A 17,936-nucleotide genomic window follows, 5' to 3' on the forward strand; every position below is an offset into this window, starting at 1 on the left:
TGGAGGTGCCAGTCGTAAGAGCTGATAGGAAAAGGCTTGCCGGTGAAAGTGCTTCTGAACAGCCAGAAAAGCTAAACCGGCCACAGCAGATTTTAACTCGGAGAATTCAGGAGACCCCTGAACCTCCAAGTAAAGGAAAGCCGCTCTAGGTAGAGAATCGAGTTTCAAACAGACACAAAGAAAAAGCACACTGCCTGTCTGTGTTTCTTTATATTGAAAATTTAAAAAATAATATCTTTTTCCTACTCCTTCCCTGCCAACTCTCGTCTTCCAGTCTAAACCCAAAAGTGTGTCTTCACCTTCCAGCGTTCCTTTTTCTTTTTCTTTTTCTTTTTTTAATTGGCTCTAACGGAGGAAGGGGAGGGCAAGAGATGATTGGCTCCGCGAGGGCAGCCCCGCCCTGCCCATTCCCCTCCCCCGCCCTCCCCGCAGAAACAGCTGGAATGAGAAGTAGGGAGGGAAGGCCGGGATTGGCTGTGAGTCAGTGGCAGGGTGGGGTGGGGCAGCCCAGATGAAGCATTTACCTGTCCAGGTAAGTCTGGAGGAGGTCAAAAGAAGAAAACAGAGGAAGGCAGGGGAAGCAGTCTGTGTCTCCCGTCTCTGCCCTTTGAAATAAAAGGGTATTTCTTTCCTCTCTTCAGCCCCTCATCCAGTGAAGGTGAGTTAATCACTAACCAACTATTGCTCATGCTTCAGCAGGAAGGGGTGCTTCGTGGGAAATGAGAGCCACAGGGTTGTGGGGAGCCCTGTGCACCCCAGCCAGGGGGCTTTCCTCTCTGTTCCTCAACTCTGTACGTCGAGTCTGGGATCAGAGCAGGCTGATAGCTTCTTAAGACTGGAATGATTTTGTGGAGACCAGGGCTGGGATGCATATTTTTTTTCATCTGCCTATTTCAGTTGGATAAGCACATTTCGCAGTCAACACGAAAATACAATAGGCTTGTTTTGGAAATTTCCATCTCTGAGCAATTGAAATTGAGTCGTGATTCTTGGAAAAGAATAGAGTGCAGGGAGTCAAACTGGGGGCTCTCCCAGGGGAGAAAAGTGACTTAGTTTCTCCATTCCATTTCTAACAGGACATTTTCCCCTGGCTTTATCGACTCAATGTCTATTTTTATTTAAATAAAGGGTGCAGTGGATGTGTGTGCTCAGTAATGGTACCGTGACAATGGAGCTCTCTTCGGACAAGCGTGTAAGGCTGTTTGTAAGGCTATGTGAGGTTCAGAAAACCCCACCTCAGACTACCAGTTCATCTCTGGAAAACCCACGGATAATCTAGGTGCAAAGCTGAGTTTATTTAGATTCAACTCAGTTAATGTTCTGACTCTGCCTGCTGTTAGACATAGAGACTGGCAAACCAGAAGCACTGGCTGGGCTGGGCCAGGAGCCCACCAACATTAATATTTCACGGTAGTCCTTGAAACTGGTAGGCGTTCTCAGTGGGGCTCGGGCCAAAGTAGGGTGGCAGAGTCCACAGAGAGGAGAACCACACTGCCGTGGTGGCTTGGCTTTGTTTTCTTCTGGGGGTCCCCACCGACAGCATGCGTGGCAGGTTATCGGCACAAGGAAACGGGATGTCGAAGTCAATTCAGAGTAGCAAGTCCGCTCTCTACAATCCACCTTGGGCAGGGAGGAGTTTAACATTCCGGTCCCTAACTGCGCCTCTTTTCCTCCTGCTGCAGGAAAGAGCGAAGTGGGAAGACCCCTGGGGCCTGGCACCGGCCAGCCCTGAGCCAGTGTGCCGGGTTTCCTAGTCCTAGCAGCTGGAGCTTTTGGTTTGAGTTGAGCCCAAACCACAGAACCAGCCCACCAAACTCACTGAGTGAAGGCTGCCATTGACGGTGAACTTGTCAGCAATAAGATAATCTGGAGTGTTAGCAAAGCTCTTCTGTGCAGAAGATAGGTCCACTGAGCCTTTGCCTCAAACCCACCTGTGCAATAGAAGATTATAACTTTGACTAAACACACTCAGAAAGTTGGCCATGTGCTCATGGAGAAGCATATACATGCAGTGCAGCTTTTAGTCCTCCTGGCAGTTTTCTTTGGATGTTCCCCAGCCGGAGGTATATATCTGGATAGTCAGCAAGCACATGGTCTGAGAGAAATAGGACAACTCTTTGACTAGTGGGGAGAAGTTGAGCTCTTGAGAGATATGGGGGGGAGGGGTGGGCTCACAGAAGGAGGGTGACAAGGGGGCCTTGGGCCTGTTTAGAAGATACAGTAAAGCCAAAGAGGAATGGGGCGGAGCCCCCCACCGCCACCCCCCACCCATGCCAGAACCCCACATGCTCTCTATTTACTCTCCTCCAAGACTTGGCTGGTTTCAGCAGTGTAGTTAATGTTTAATGTGCTTTGGCACGGATGGCCCTGGCTATAGGCTGTGCCTATTTCATAACCCGTTTTCTCCTCCCCTCCAATCCCCCAAAGAGGTCAAGGGTTAAAAGATATCAAACTCTCACCTTGAGTGTTTTTCTTGTTTCTCAGACTTCTTATCAGGTAGGAATACCTCAAGTTTCGATGGCTGCCCTGAGACAGTCCCCAGGTTTCAAGGTTGTAAAGTTGCTGGAAGGAAATGCAGCATCCAGGTCTGGCCACAGTGGCGAGGGAGAGTGCAAGGGTGGGTGGGGTGAAGAGAGGAGACTCTTAGGGTTCTGGCTCTTTGGATCAGAAAATGAGGCCTGGAGATAAGACGCAAGCACCTTAGGGCGCATTTGGCCTGGGTTGAGGTTCAGATTCAGCTCTGCAGGGGCCCCAGTGCCCAATGACACAATCTTCAGTGACATTTGTTGTCATTTGTTTACTCTGGAAACATCTACTGTGGGGACATACAGCTGGCCTGGAAGCATAAAGCAGAATCAGATGATTTCAAGGGTTTAAGGTGTGAAGTAGAAAGAGAAGGGTGATCTTCGGGCTTTTAGTGTTTAGTCAGGGGTGGCTGATGACCCCCCTCTTTAGGTACATGGCTCTCTCGAGTCCCAGGAAGGGCTGGACCCAGAGGCGTCCTCTCTAGGCCATGAGAGGTCATCCCCTGCTTCCCTGTGGAAGGGGAAGTGGAAAGAACTCCGGATTTCTCATCTGTCAAAGAAGAAAGTATCACATCTTGCCTCGATTATCAGGCTCTTCTGAAGGTCTCAGCAGCATGTCTGAAAGCACTTTGTAAGCTGTACCGGGCTGTGTGTTTCTGAAGCAGTGCTGTTCATGCTGTTTCTCTCTCTTCCAGCTGCTTGAGTTACTTCCCACTACTTAGTCCCGAAATTGTGAGTGTGACAGGTTGCCCCAGGAGGAAGGAGAAGCTAGCAAGCTACCGTACAGTCCGAAGAGTACTTAGAAGAACAAGGGTAGGAACTGTTTCTGAAAGGAAGAGGCACCATCTGGTCACCCGTTCACAGAGAATGTGGTATTAACTACAGTGATTAGTACAGCATCAATAATTACTGTATTAAGTACAGTATTAATAATCAGCAGTTACAATTGTACAGAAACTTTTTAAGAGAACTAGAGTGAAAAACTATACCCTTGGATTTACACTGACATCTTGGAAACAATGCCCTTGCCTCATTATTTTGGCTTGTTCCATGCCTCTTAGGTGCTCATAAATGTTAGTTTAACTGAAGCATTGGCTCAGTTCCATTGAGCCATATATCCTCAGGGAAATATAATACATAGGAAAGACTTTATAGTAATAAGGTAAAAGTAAAAAAAAAAAAAAAAAAAAAGAAAGAAATAAAGAAAGAAAAAAAGAAAAAGGAGGCCTTCCAACAGCTTAACTCAATAGTCATTTGTCCAGCATTTTTTTTTTAAGATTTTATTTATTTATTTGACAGGCAGAGATCACAAGTAGGCAGAGAGAGAGAGGAGGAAGCAGGCTCCCCACTGAGCAGAAAGCCCGATGCGGGGCTCTATCCCAGGACCCTGGGATCATGACCTGAGCCCAAGGCAGAGGCTTTAACCCACTGAGCCACCCAGGAGCCCCATGTCCAGCATTTTTTGAGTGCCTTCTGTGTGCCTAGGCTTATGAGCAATGGACCTCTTTGGCTGTAAGGACCTCAGCCCTACAGAATGTTAAGAATGGGTACCTTCTGGATCTAGACAGTCAGGAATGGAGTGGATAGCTGAGGTGACTGCCCTCCATCCACATGATTCCTCACGTTTCTGTTTCTTTGGAGTTCTGAGGTTGGGAAAGTAACCTCATGAGTAAACTGAAGGACTGCCTTACCCAATGTTGATTTGTCACTGTGCTTCTTTGGTGTCTCTGTCCTCTCTGGTCCTGTCTCTAACTCCTGAGAGGGTCTGGACATTTATGAACTCCAGGCATCTGGCTCACTGGGATATTTTCCTCTTCTTTCCCCATTGTCCTGCTCCTCCCTACCTGCCCCACTTGCCGGCCTCCTCCAGAGCAGGAGAGGAGCACCATGAGGCCTCGTGCTTATGGGCTCTACATGGCTGGCAGGCGGACTCACCCAGCACAGCCCAAACCTGACTTGGCACTGGAAGCAACTGTTGGAAGAAGCTGAAGGGACAGCCTCCCCGGGACCCAAACCCCAGGTCCCAAGATCTCAAACAGAACACGTTACTGCTAGGACATTTTACCTACTATTGGGAGGTTAGGAAAGGTAGTTGAAAATACAGCATGGTGTCATGGAAAAATATGGAGTCAGAACCAGACAAACTGGATTTCAATTCCAGCTCTTCGCATATTCTCGACTTGACCTTGCAACCGTCTTTTAAACTTAGTTCTTCCAGGATTTCATTTTAACATAAGAGAGTCACCTGGGACCTTTCCAGACCTTGAGATTTTCAGAAGGAAGATGCCACTGCCTTCCTTTGCTATTACTGTTGGTACAGTGAACTGGAAACTTATTTGCCCCTGCGAGCTGGAGTCAGGAGGAAGCTGTGTAGGCCATTTCTCTTATTCATTTGACAAAGGTTAGGGAACCTCACTGGAAATTAGCACAACATCAGAGGGGTGGCACGCAAGAGGGAAACTGGCTTTGTATCAGCCTCTGGGGTCATGTGTGTGCCCCCCAGACTAGGGAGGTGATTGATGGTGGCCGTGGTTGGGGTGGGAGTGGGGGCTGATGTTGATGGTGTTGGCTTGGATGACAGCTAACTCCTACTGCACAATGTGTTTTATGTGGGGCCTATTGTACATGTTTCTGACAACCCTGTGTGGTTGGTACAATTGAGGACCCTGTTCCTTCTCTCCCACTTAACCCAAACCCCTCTTCTCTAAACTCTTGCCTGACTTCAATTCATTTTGATCCTAGGTGGATCTTGTCTTTCTCTTATTGTAAGAACAGTAGCAGATCTTATCTTATTCATTAAATGAGCATTTACTACCAACTAAGCTGTGCTGTTCTCATTAACCCTACATTCGCCCGATTTAATGGGAAAAACGGGGTAGAAGAGTACTTGGCCTCGAGTCCCATAACTGGCCATGGTGGAAGTGGGATTTGAATCCAGACCTGACTACCTCCAGAACCCATGCTATGGGCCCCTTACTCTGTATTGTTTGTAGTCATGGAGATGTAGGTTAAGCCTCCAGATTGAGAGAAAGAAGGCCACTAGGAGAAGGGATGGAATTTTCTCTCCGACCAGACTACTCCTGCCTGCCACCCCGCCCTCCCCACCCCACCTCCGCTAACGCCGCCCTTCTGCATGCGTGCGAGCCGGGTTCTGTGTCCTTCCACGCAGGCTGGGAGGTTTGGGGGACCCCTGTGCACGGCCTCTTCCAGCGCTCTGCTTGCTGGGCGTCCCCGCCGCCACGCTGCTCCAGGGCCTGGGCAGAGCCTTGCCGGAGAGCCTCAGCTCGGCTCACACGTGGCTTTGATTCTTGTCTTTTCAGGCCAGCTTGGGACATTCTTCACTTCCCTTCGCTTCCCCTCTGGGAGCCCCTTTCACCGCCCCCCGCACCTTGCTTCAGGCGATGCCCCAGAGCGAGCTGTGGCTGGCGGGGCCTGGCTCAGAACCCGTGACCCGTGTCGGCAGCCGTGACAGCATCATGAGCACCACGTCCACCCGCTCTGGATCTGTACGTACCTCAGTCCTGCCAGTACCCTCAGTCCTGCCGCCCGCCGGCTCTCTGCACGCCTGCCCCGCCCGCCCCACCCTTGCCCTGCCCTGCCCACCGCCCGCCAGCCTCACTGCTCCTCAGCTTTCATCTTCCTCATCATCAGGGCGTGAATCACCCCCGTGAGCATTTGTGTGTCTGAGTCAGTCCGGTTTTCTAGAGAATAGAGTGGGACCGCCCCCAGAGAGCAGGAGGGCAGATGAGACTTGCTCCCAGGTTTTATTCATTGGGGGCTAAGTTGAGGTGTGAGCAAGGGCCCATGATCAGAGGTCCAGGTGGAAAGGATGGATGGTAGGTCCCAGAGCACTGGTGTTCCCCAAGTCTCCTGCAGCAAGCAAGCCGTATTCTTTCTGTGAAGATCAAAGAGAACAGAGTAATTAGGAGCCTGGGTTCTGGAGCCGAGCAGGTCTGAATTCTCCACCTATAAGCCAAATGGCCTTGGGCAAATTACTTAATTTCTGTAAACTTGAGTCTCCTCAGTTTTAGGGTGGGGATAATGTAAACCGCGAATTCATAGGGTCCTCTGGAAGAGTACAGGACAGGCACAGACAGCACTTAGCACGTGCCTCTGTGTGGAGAAGAAATAGCCTATCTCCATGAGCAGAGATTCTGAATCTTCCAAAGTCATCATGTTTAACAGAGAGTGGCATGTAGTACTCTGTAATTCTTCTGAGAATGAATTTAAATCTCAGTTGCTCTAAGGCTGGTGTGAAAGAGCCAAGTCTGCCGTATGTCCGAACGTAGGCATTCTTTGGTTCTTGGTGTTCATCACATACATAGTAACCTTGAGAATTTATGCCCTATTGCTTTATATCCTATAGAGGTACTTGGAAATTTAAGGATTATAAGGATCTCTCCCAAATGTCAAGGATGATTAATATAGTCTGTGAGTTTGGGTATGTAAAAATCGAATAGAGAAAGCAGCACACACACACACACGCGCGTGCAATCCAAAGTGCAGACAGTCTGTATGTCATTTCTTTTTGACCTGAGAAGTCCCCAGAGACCTCTTTCTGTTTCTGTAAGGCTGAGGCCAGTATGGGCAGTTCCATACGACCGGACATAGAATGTGGCTAGGATTATAGGTTTTCAAAGTGCTTCATCCACAAAGGAGAAATTCAGAGTTGGCTAATCTTTGGCAAGGCTATTTTAGGAAGAAAAGGGCAATGAAGAAGATTTTGTTCAGGGAACCCTTGGAATTGACTTCAGGGCTTCCAAAGGCTATACCTGGGGCTTCCTTTGATATGTAAGCCTCGCTTTTGCCAACTGACAATGGTTCTTTAAGGAGCCCTGGGAACTGGTAGTGTTCCAACGACCATCTCCCAGGATGTATTTAGGGCTGTCTCGAAATCTTCCCTGGCCATCTGACTGGGTCTGGAAATATATAACTCTGAAGTATCTCAAATATTAGGAAGAGATTTGAGATACATGCCAGGAACTCAGAGACTCAGGCCAAATTTCTCACATTTCCATTTCCCTTCTGGTTTTCCCTTCAACCTTCAACTTCATAGAGCGACTCTTCTTTGGATCTTGCCAGCCTTGTAGAACATAAGCAATAACCATTTAAAATGGCCATAACACTTATTTCCAAATACCCCTATGTGCTTTTTCATCACAACAATTATTTACTTTAATAGCTTCTTGATATTTCACACTAAGTTGCTTTCTCCTCCTCCCATACCCATCCAGTTTCTCTACCCTCCCTGCTTCAAGTTAATATTTGCTTAAGAAATGCACACTTACTTGACTGTTAGCCAGAGCCAAATGCCATCAAGAAAGTAAATACACAAAGGAAAAAAAAAATCCTGTATGGAATGCATTTCAAAGTCAAGAGTAAATTATTTAGTAAATGTATCTGTGGCTAGTCCTACCACTGTTCCCATTGGCCTGACAGCCAGTGGTTGGCTGCAGTTTCTTGTTTGTCCTCCTGCTGTCCTTGACATACCAGATGGAGTATGCAAAAGTCCTTTGGAAAATTAAAAACGATACCATCAAGTTTAAGGTCAAATCATTATGTTGTCCATATAATTTAGAGCTAAATCGGAAACATAGAAAGTGAAATGCTTGACATAGTTCACACAGAGGAATTGGAATTAGAACCTGGGATCGGTGCCTCTAAGCCTTCCACGCAGGACTGGGCAAAAAAGGTCAGTTGCCATCTGGCTGCCTAGCACTGGGAACTCGCGGGCCAACAGCTCGGCAGCCTCTGCCTGGTCCGTGCCTGCAGTTTCAGGAAGCAATGCCCACAGGTTTGCGGAGAAGCCTCTCAGAAAGGTTTCCAGCTCTTCAGCATTCCTTCAGGACGCAGGGTGTTCTCAGCCCCACCAGTTTCTGTGGAGCTGCCTCTCACAGTTCCCTCTCCCTCTCTGTTCTCCACGCCTCATTCCAGAGTGACAGCAGCTACGACTTCCTGTCCGCTGAAGAGAAAGAGTGTCTGCTCTTCCTGGAGGAGACCATCGGCTCACTGGACACTGAGGCTGACAGCGGACTGTCTACTGACGAGTCTGAGCAAGACACAGCTCCCCAAGGCCCCCGAGCTCTGCCCATAACCCAGCCTGCTCCCCAGGGTAAGAGAGACCTTCTGGGGTGACACCTTTCACAAATCCAGAAAACCAGTACATCTTTACGGCTGCTTTGCACCTTATTTGCCCTCTGCTCTAAGGGTCACGGGCAGAAGGATAACAGCAGCTCCTTTCCACTCTCCTGGCTGGAATTAAGGTCTTGCCCTGGAGAGGAGGAGGGACTGAGGACAAGCCAGCTGCCTGTCTTTCTGTGAAATGTCAGAGGCCTGGGAGGGAAAAGGGTTTGGCCAGCTCCCATTCTCTCACAGAGAAATTCTAAAGAGACAGGACCACAGAGGTGGGGGAGGGATTCCGGGAGGGGTGGGTGGTGGCTCTGGGGACACTGAGCTAGCCAGGAGACCTAATCAGGATGACCCAGGAGGATCAGGTTGCAAGAGATAAGAGGGAAGCGCTCCCTTAACTTCAATGGGTGGTACCTCAAGGCTCTTCAATGGGTGGTACCTCAAGGCTCTTGTGCAAGAATGTGGAAAGCCAGTGGTATTGAGGCTCCGTAGAAGGGGGGACAGGATGGCACGCAAGTGTGGCCATGATTGTCTCAGAATGAGGGGGGCACTTTACTCCTGAGGACAGCCCCACTGGTATTGGGACCACAACCGCATGTTCATGCATTTAGCAAATACCGATTGATGACGTGTTAGACCCTCTGGGGAGATAGAACAGGAAGTGGGGGCAAGGACTTCTCTGCCTCCTGAGACTGATTCCCTGGCCCAGGGCGCATGATACACTTGCCTAGCTTGCTGGAAGGAAAGAGCCCATGTCACTCTCTGGTATGGGGCGGCTGTGGTGTCACAGAATCATTCAGGTGCTTATAGAAATTGAAGGTGGGGGCACGTGGGTGGCTCAGTGAGTTAAGCATCTGCCTTCGGCTCAGGTCGTGATCCCAGGGTCCTGGGATGGAACCCTACGTAGGGCTCCCTGCTCAGTGGGGAGTCTACTTCTCCCTCTCCCTCTGCCGCTCCCCCGGCACATGTCCTCTCCCCAGCCCCTCCCCTAATCAAATAAATAAATAAAATCTGAAAAAAAAAAAAAAGAAGAAAAAAAAAGAAAGAAACTGAAGGTGGAGGAAGGCAGGGGTCTGGACAAACCACATCGGCTGTTACTGCCATTGGTGTTCAGTGCTTCCCCTGGACTCAGTGAGCCGGGAGCCCCAGGATAGTTGGAGGGGCTGTCCTGACGCCCTTTCTAACTCTGTTCTCTCTGTAGACAGTTAGGAAGAGCTCGAGGCAAGGGCATGGAGTTACATGAGGCTGCTCTTTCTTCAACCACCATGAGAAACGAATTCGTGGTTGTAGGGAATCCACTGGTGTCCATCTGTTGGTCTAAATGATATCCAGGCAACAGTGCGGCCCCTTTAAGAGCAGAGAACCAACAAAAAACAAAACCCATTGCTAAGTGGAGATCAGAGTTCAGGAAGCATTTGTGTTTCAGGGGGCAACAGGGTTCTCACCTCTGTCCGTGCTTCTTTGCCTCTTCTCCTGCCCCCTTGCAGGGTATCCAGGGGAGAAGATCGTTCAGCAAGAACCAGAGCCAAGGACAGGGACTCAGCCCAGCTCAACCCATCTTCCTGAGCTCCAAGACCTGGGCCTCAAGTCTGGGTCCTATAGCCTTCCCAGAAATATCCACATCAGCATCAACCAGAACCTCAGGAAAAGCACCACTCAGACTCATAGCCACAGCCCGGGTGAAGTGGAAGGCCTTGTCCCGGAGCCTGAGACAGAGCAGGTCAGCCAAAGCAGTGAGCCCAGCCAGGCTCTGGCCAGCCCCCAGCCACCTGCCCCAGCCCTGGACACAGTGCCCATCCCTCCACCAGAGGCTTTCCGGGACACCCCGCCCGAGCCGCAGGAGCGAGGCCGCCTGCCCACAGAGCCCCGGCAGCAGACCCACACGTCAGTCAGCCCCCAGGAGAGCAAGGAGACTTCCTCAGAGGCCATGTCCCAAAAAGCCAAGGAGGAAGGCTCAACAGGCGGCCCAGGACAGTCTAGGCCGCCTTCAGCCACCTCCAGCTCATCTCAGAATATGAGAGCTGAAGATGCTCCTGTCCCATCAGGGGGAGACCCCGGTGCCCACCTGGCCCCCCTCACAGCCTCTAAGCCCCGGAAACTGCCCCCCAATATCGTTCTGAAAAGCAGTCGCAGCAGCTTCCACAGCGAGCCCCAGAACTGGCTGGCCCGCCATGCCGAGGCCGGCCCTGGAGACCCTGGCCTGGCCCCGTCCTCACTGCAGGAGCAGAAGAAGGCACGCCGAGAAGCACTTGAGAAGCTGGGGCTACCCCAAGACCAGGACGAGCCCAGCCCCCACTTAAGTAAACGCACCAGTTCCACCTGGCTCCAGGCCCCCCTTCCAACTCCAGCACCAGTTCGGCCTGCGGTTCCAGCTCAGGGCAGAGCCGCCGCACCTGCTGGAGGAAAGGCTCCAGCCCCAGCTCCGCCACGGGGAACCACCCCAGGGAAGGCTCCGAGTCCCACTCCAGCTCAGGGGTCTCCTCCAGGCAGAGGTTGGATTCGAGCCCAGGAACCCACTCCAGGGAAGGTTCCAGCGGCCAAATCCGTGCCAATTCCTATCCCTAAGGCCCCGGGGTTAAGTAAGCCCCTGACTCAGCCAAAGTCAGACTCAGGGCTGACCCTCCAGGAGAGCGACATCCCGGGCCTGAGACAGATGAACTTCAAGTCCAACACTCTGGAGCGCTCGGGCGTGGGGCTGAGCAGCTACCTCTCGGCTGAGAAAGACCCCAGCCCCCAAACCAGCACCTCTCTGGGCAAAGGCTCCTTCTTGGACAAGATGTCTCCTAATGTCTTGCGTAACTCACGGCCCCGCCCTGCCTCCCTGGGCACCGGGAAGGACTTTGCAGGCATCCAGGTGGGCAAGCTGGCTGAGCAGGAGCAGGAGCAGAGCAGCAGGCACCTGCCCTACCGAGGACAGAGCCCTGACAAGCTGCCTCGACCCCCCTACGTCAGTGTCAAAATCTCCCCAAAAGGCGTCCCCAATGAGCACAGAAGGGAAGCTCTGAAGAAGCTGGGTCTGTTGAAGGAGTAGCCGCCGGCCACCCCACAGCCCCCGCCTCACCCCTGCCAAACAGGAGGAGGCTCAGAGCCTTTCCCCCACAACAGCTCGGAGCTTGGGCACGAGCAGGCTTCCCTTCAGTGCGCTCCTCTCTCTGAGGCAAAGGGCAGGGGGAGATGGGATTCTAGACACACATGTACGTTTATATTCAGAGTGATTGTGCCAATGCTTGTGCCAATCCTTGCCCAAATCATCCCGAAGATGATTTCCACAAGACAGAGTGTGTGTGTGCACACGCGCGTGCATGCGTGTGTGCTGTAAACTATATATATATCACTGAAGCTATTTATATGACACAAGGAGTCATTGCTCAGAGTACTGCTTGTGTTGGAGATCGTCTTACCCCAGGGAGAGTTCAGCCAAGCCAGAACTGAGGGGACCGGGTGGCTAAGCCTGAGAAAAAAAGGCAGGTGAGACAATGGCTGTTCCGGCGACATTAGGCAAATGCAGGGTCTTATGAAATGTGGGTCTGCCGGAATCCCAGTATGGAAGGGGACTGGTTCACCTTGCAGGATCCCTCTCTCGCTTCTGAACTTCTGGACAGTGGCCTGGAGGAGCAGGTTTGTCACTGACTGTCCCCAGTGACACTGTCTCCCTCACTGCCCCCTTCTTACTGTCCCCAGTCCCAAGGACAGGGCACATCCCTGTTATTAAACCTCTCTGAGGACTGGGAGTGGGAGGGCTCTGGTTGGCCTGAGAAGGCAGGACAAGTGACCACCCAGCACGTTTCTTACCAGGGACGATCCTGGTCTATGGGCTTGACGAATTTGGAAGCATAAACCCAGTAGTGGTCCCTGACTCTGCCGTTCCTGATCTCCTGCTCCCTACCTCAGCCCACGCAGGACTGACCCCAGGGCTGGGCCAGTGCAGAGACGGGAGTCTAAGCCCTGACTCTTTAGAAATACCGAAGAGCTATCTGAGGCCTTTGTCCCTGCTACTGACTACCGCACGTAGTTTTTTTTCCGTTTCTATGGGAAGGCAACCCAGTACATTCTCTGCGAGTTATTCACAGACTATCACAGCTAGGAGGAATCTTAGAGATGAGCCTCTCCTGTCCCACGCAGTTGAGGAAGGCAAGGGACTTATCTGTGGTCACTCTGCCATGCAGTAACAGAGCGGGGTCCCCAGTTTCTCATTCCACGCTGCGTGCCGCCTCTCAAACGTGGCACCCTCAGGATCTGCGGTCACTGTCAAAGGCTCAACCCTCAGGCCCTTCAAGATCCTGAAGTGTCTTCTCAAACGTCAGAGATTAAACATTGTTCAAGACCATACTGAGTGTTTTTTTTTCTATGATGTCTTTGGAAAGTAGCACTTTAATAACTTACTAGAACCCTAATTCCCTGGCCACGTTGTGCAACGTGGCAAAATGCCAAGAGAGGGTAGGTACTAGGAGTGGGTGGTATGGGCTTGTGGATACACGCTTGGAAATCAGGCAGAGCTAGACATGACCCCTGCTTCCCCTAAGGAAATAAATATCATTCGTGGCTGTGGTTAGAAGGCAGGATTCCCAGATCTGAGGGGCAGATAAGAGGAACTGTTATTGGAAAGGTGTCTATTAGGTCAGCTGAGCATTTCTGGGCTGCATCCCTAGGGACTCAGCACTGTCAAAGCATAGTATTTCTGAAAATGATGAAAAGATTAAGATACAGACAACATGGCTCCACCCGGTCATGGTATGTGGAGTGTGGGTGTGACGGTTTCTGTATACACTCTCACCCACACACACACCCAAAATCCTGTGGCTTCCCAGGCCCTGGGTCAGGACCCGGTCTGTCAGAGCAGATAGGGACTCGCAGAACTGGCCAAGCCATTCTCTATGACAGACTCACCCAGAGAGAGAAGGCCCCCCTCTGGAGGACTGTTTGACACGTGCTGTGTTGGGTTCAACTGCTTCATGTGCGTTTTTCAGGAGGACTGAGGAACGATCACTTTATTATTATTTTTTTTATTGCTTGATTAATAGGGAAACTGAGTGCTACCTATAAAGTAAGACATGGTAGGAAAGTGGGGGGGCCCTCGCATCAACACAGGTGGGTGAGTTTCTCCTCTTAAATCCTTACTCCCAGGTAAAGGTAACGTCTCCAACAAACATACCTCAGCTGGTGACAGGCCCGCTCCCTGAGCAATCCCCTTCCTGCTTCCCCAGGTCCTTACCCTCTAGAGGGCCTGTCTGACTCTTAGGATGGTCTTTGCGATTCAAGAATAGGATATCAACCCAAACCCAGCTGCCCTCATTTTGAAGAGGGACATCTTTCATCCTGAAGGTGAGGCTAGACCCACGGGAGGAGTTTTATCCCGCCTCGTTTCTCCATGGAGGATCGCTCTTCTTTCAGCTTGGACCAGTGGGGTGGAGGCAAGAGTGGGCTCACTGTTGCGTGTGGTCCCTTCTTGAAAGATTTTGGATGGAAGTTTGTAAAGGCCATTCCTTTGATATCAAAAACCTATGTGACAGCTCTACTTCCACTTGGCCTTGTAACTCTGCTCTAGCCTGCTGCAGTCTTGAGGCTACTGGGAACACACTATCTACCAAGAGAGGAGCTGGCTTCTCAGCCTGGCCTGGTGGGATCTGTGTCCTTAAGTGTGTTGACAGCTGAATCACCCCTCTTGTATTACCCTGGGAGTGCCGTACCCTGTTTTGGTGTGGCGGGGCCAAGCGCTAGCCTACACAGAAGTCAGGGGAAGGGCCTGGTTTCCTCGCAGTTGCCTCTCTCCATCGTGGGAAGAATGGTCTGCCAGAGGCCGCCTTGAAACTTGGCTTTGCACACGTGTGCAAAAGGAGGTTTTAATTCTATGGAAGAAAGGGCAGGTGAAGAAGGGGAGAGCACACCCTACTTGATGTTATGAGTTAAAGCTTGAGCTGAAGATTTAAGATCTACAATCTGTATGAGCATGGAAGACGGACCACTCCATCCCTGATCTGTGATTATGTGTAGGAGGAGAGAGTCATACTGTCAAAGGTGAAACTCCCAGACTAGAGAAGGTGGAGACCAGTGGGACGAGCAGGAGAAATCATGTCCCACTCGGAATCTGAGGAGCCATGCTCTTTACCTCATGTGAGTGACTATAAAGCATATAGATCTGAGCTCAATTTGACCTCTATCACTTGCCAATTTGGGAACCCTGGGGCTGGCGCTCTAACTTTCCGGACATTGGAGTTCTTATCTGTAAAATGAGGATAATAATACCACCCTTTCAATATCATTGAAGTGAATAAGTGACATAAAATATGTAAAACTCAGTGCTTGACATACTGTAGATACTCGATAAATGATAGTATTATCCTCTGCATCTTATTTCTTCCTTCTCAAAAGGGAGACAGGGTTGGAAGCTGAGAGCTCAACCAATTCAGCTCTGAGAGGAAATGGGAGAGATTTTGCTGCAAGTAAAAGTCCAAAGTACCAACTAGGCTCTGGCACCCCTCCAGGTGACTCAATTTCACCCACGCCAGAATTCCTGGAATTGGGAAAGAAAGGGATCTGTGTGAATATGGTGTTTGTGTCTCAGTGAAGTCAGCGTCTCTGTTTCCAAACCCAGCTTTTGATTTATCGTCAATGTCTTGTTGCCCATGAACATGTACTTCACTTTTTTTTTTTTTTTTTTTGCTTCACTCAACTCCTTTTGCTGTGTGTTCAGGGAACTATATGCTATTCTATCGGCATTCATTTTTAAAAAGGAGAAAAAGAATAAACACACAGAACAGGAGGGAACGATGGCTCAAATCAGGAAGAGATAGAGACTAGGTTTCAAACTTCCTGGGACATTTTAAATGAGGTAGACATCTTTCAGGAATGAATCAGGCATTAGTTGGCAGGAAGCAAGAATCCATATCCTTTTTGATATAAGGGCTCAGTGAATCACAGGAGACATTGCCTCATCACCATTGCCACCACCATCATCATCATTGTCATCATTGGCCCTTGGCATATAAGTGAGGTAAAAACCAGATGATGTTCTGATTCCAGGCTGCCATTCCCTCTTGCTCCTGGCCTATCTGGATCATTGTCCTTATTCAGCAATCGCCATGTAGCCATGGTTCAAAAATAATCTGAAACAGAAGGGTATCCTGGCAAAGCTCTGGACCGGATGAGCTTTAGTGAGTCACTTCGTCTTACAAAATGGCGAACTTGGACTGGGCTATCTCCTAGACCCATGCCAGCTCTGAAACATATGTTAAAATGAATCCGAGCAACTTAATTAGAAAGTCAAATGCCTTGCCCAAAATAAACACAATTTAGTCTAAGGTAAAATATACTTCATAGAACCTAAGACCTGGAAGAAAAGTTTTAGATTATCTAATCTAACCCCCCACACTCAAAAAAGAATTACATCTGTAAGTGGATAAGGATATAGTCAGAAAGGTGTATGTCCAAATGGATGGATGGAAGGATGGCTGGATGGATGGATGGATGGGTGGTTGGGTGGGTGGGTGGATGGATGGAAGGATGGATGGGTGAGTGGATGGTTAGGTGGGTGGATGGATGGATGGATGGTTGGGTGGATGGATGGATGGATGGGTGGGTGGATGGTTGGGTGGGTGGGTGGATGGGTGGATGGTTGGGTGGGTGGGTGGATGGGTGGGTGGGTGGATGGATGGCTGAATGGATCGATGGATGGATAGATGGGTGGGTGGATGGTTTGATGGATGGGTAGATGGGAGAGAGGATTGAGAGTGCAAGCTTAGGAGTTAAGCTGTCAGGTACTCTGCACCTCAGTTTCCTTTTCAGTTTATTTTGATTTCTTTACCTTCCTTGGGAAGTTTAGGGAATTATATGCTATTCCACAGTTATTTAGTCTGAACATGGAGTTAAAAAAAATAAAGAAGTTATAAGAACTTATAATAGGAATGAACCCTGTAGAAGTAGTAATACTACTTACCTGTTACAGTTGTTATGAAAATAGAATCCAAATGAGATAATACATATGAAAAACAGAGCACATTACTCGATAAATAGAATCTATTGGGAGCCTGGGTAGCTCAGTCAGTTCAGTGTCTACCTTTTGCTCAGGCCACGATCCCGGGATCCTGGGATCAAGTTCTACATTGAGCTCTCTGCTCAGTGGGGAGTCTGCTTCTCCCTCTACCCCTTCCATGCTTGTGATTGCTCTCTCTCAAATAAATAAGTAAAATATTTTTTAAAAATAAAATAAATGGAATCTATTAATATTAGTATCATATACATATGTAATTCAGACACCAATGGGTGCCCTTGAAGATTGGATTAATATTATCTTACCCCTGAATTGCTCAGCCTGAAACAGTCAAAAAGCCTTCCTCCAATTTCCAGAACCTGCAGCCAACCTATTCATGATACTGTGTTTTCTGGGTCTGGTGTGCTGTGCTAGCGCCTTGCCACAATGTTTTCCCTTCCACTCCATGCACTGCTGCCCCATTTCAGTCTCACTGTCCCCATTCCCAGCAAGTTCCTCCCAGTGCATTTGAAGCTGCACTGGGCCAGCCTCAAAGCCTAGGCCTTTCATAGATTCTTATGGAAAATCAAGTTACTTTAAGGGTGTTTATTGTTTTCTGAGTTTTTAACTAAATATTGGAGATAGCAAGGGAACTAACACAAGGCACACACCTGTTACCACCTTCCATGCCACCCTTTCCATCTTCTTTTCCCCTCCTGCTGTGCTCTTGGTCAACCAGGAAGGTCCCCCCGCCACACACCCACCATCAGAGCCCCCTCATAATCTGAGCAAGAGACTTTTCAAAAAATGTCTTACCCATTAATAGGTAAGACATTAATAGGTAACATTAATAGACACTAATAGGTAACCCCACTAATAGGGCTATCTCCTTGAAATGAACTCTGGAATGTTCTTTACCTCCTTACCTTCAGGTCTGAAAACAGGGAGGAGGAAACAACATAAGTTGACTTTTGGCATCTACACCTCCAATGGATATTGACCCCCACTACACTCTCCCTAAGGAAATCAAAGGGCCTAATTTTGATTGCAACCCGCTATGTCCTTCTGCTTGCATATGGAGAGAGGTTTGGTCCCTTCTCCCAGTGACTCCTCCAACCCCAATCCCTTGGCAGGGACCCTATAATAGCCAAGGTCCTGTGTAGGTCTTGTGAGCCGTGGGGATGTGGTTTAGTTGAAATTAGTTCAAACACAGCATCGTTAGCTTTCTAGGGTGACTTGAAATCAAGCATGATTGCAGCCCCAATCTTCTGTCATCCCACCTCCACCTAGAGGGGCGAGGATAGCCCTCTGCCTCT

The 17,936-nt window shown here is 49.6% G+C and overlaps 1 protein-coding gene across 1 annotated transcript; it reads left to right on the forward strand.

Annotated features, from left to right (window-relative positions):
• Positions 1 to 500: 500 nt before the first annotated feature.
• On the forward strand, positions 501 to 12,981 carry C14H1orf116 (chromosome 14 C1orf116 homolog). The gene is made up of 4 exons (XM_059145897.1): positions 501 to 658; positions 5,846 to 6,031; positions 8,460 to 8,637; positions 10,142 to 12,981. Exons 2-4 carry the CDS (start codon positions 5,927 to 5,929, stop codon positions 11,683 to 11,685), a joined length of 1,827 nt encoding a protein of 608 aa, XP_059001880.1. The 5' UTR covers positions 501 to 658; positions 5,846 to 5,926; the 3' UTR covers positions 11,686 to 12,981.
• The last annotated feature ends 4,955 nt before the right edge of the window (positions 12,982 to 17,936 follow it).

This window comes from Mustela lutreola, chromosome 14 (genome assembly GCF_030435805.1).
Source record: "Mustela lutreola isolate mMusLut2 chromosome 14, mMusLut2.pri, whole genome shotgun sequence".
Taxonomy (NCBI): domain Eukaryota; kingdom Metazoa; phylum Chordata; class Mammalia; order Carnivora; family Mustelidae; genus Mustela; species Mustela lutreola.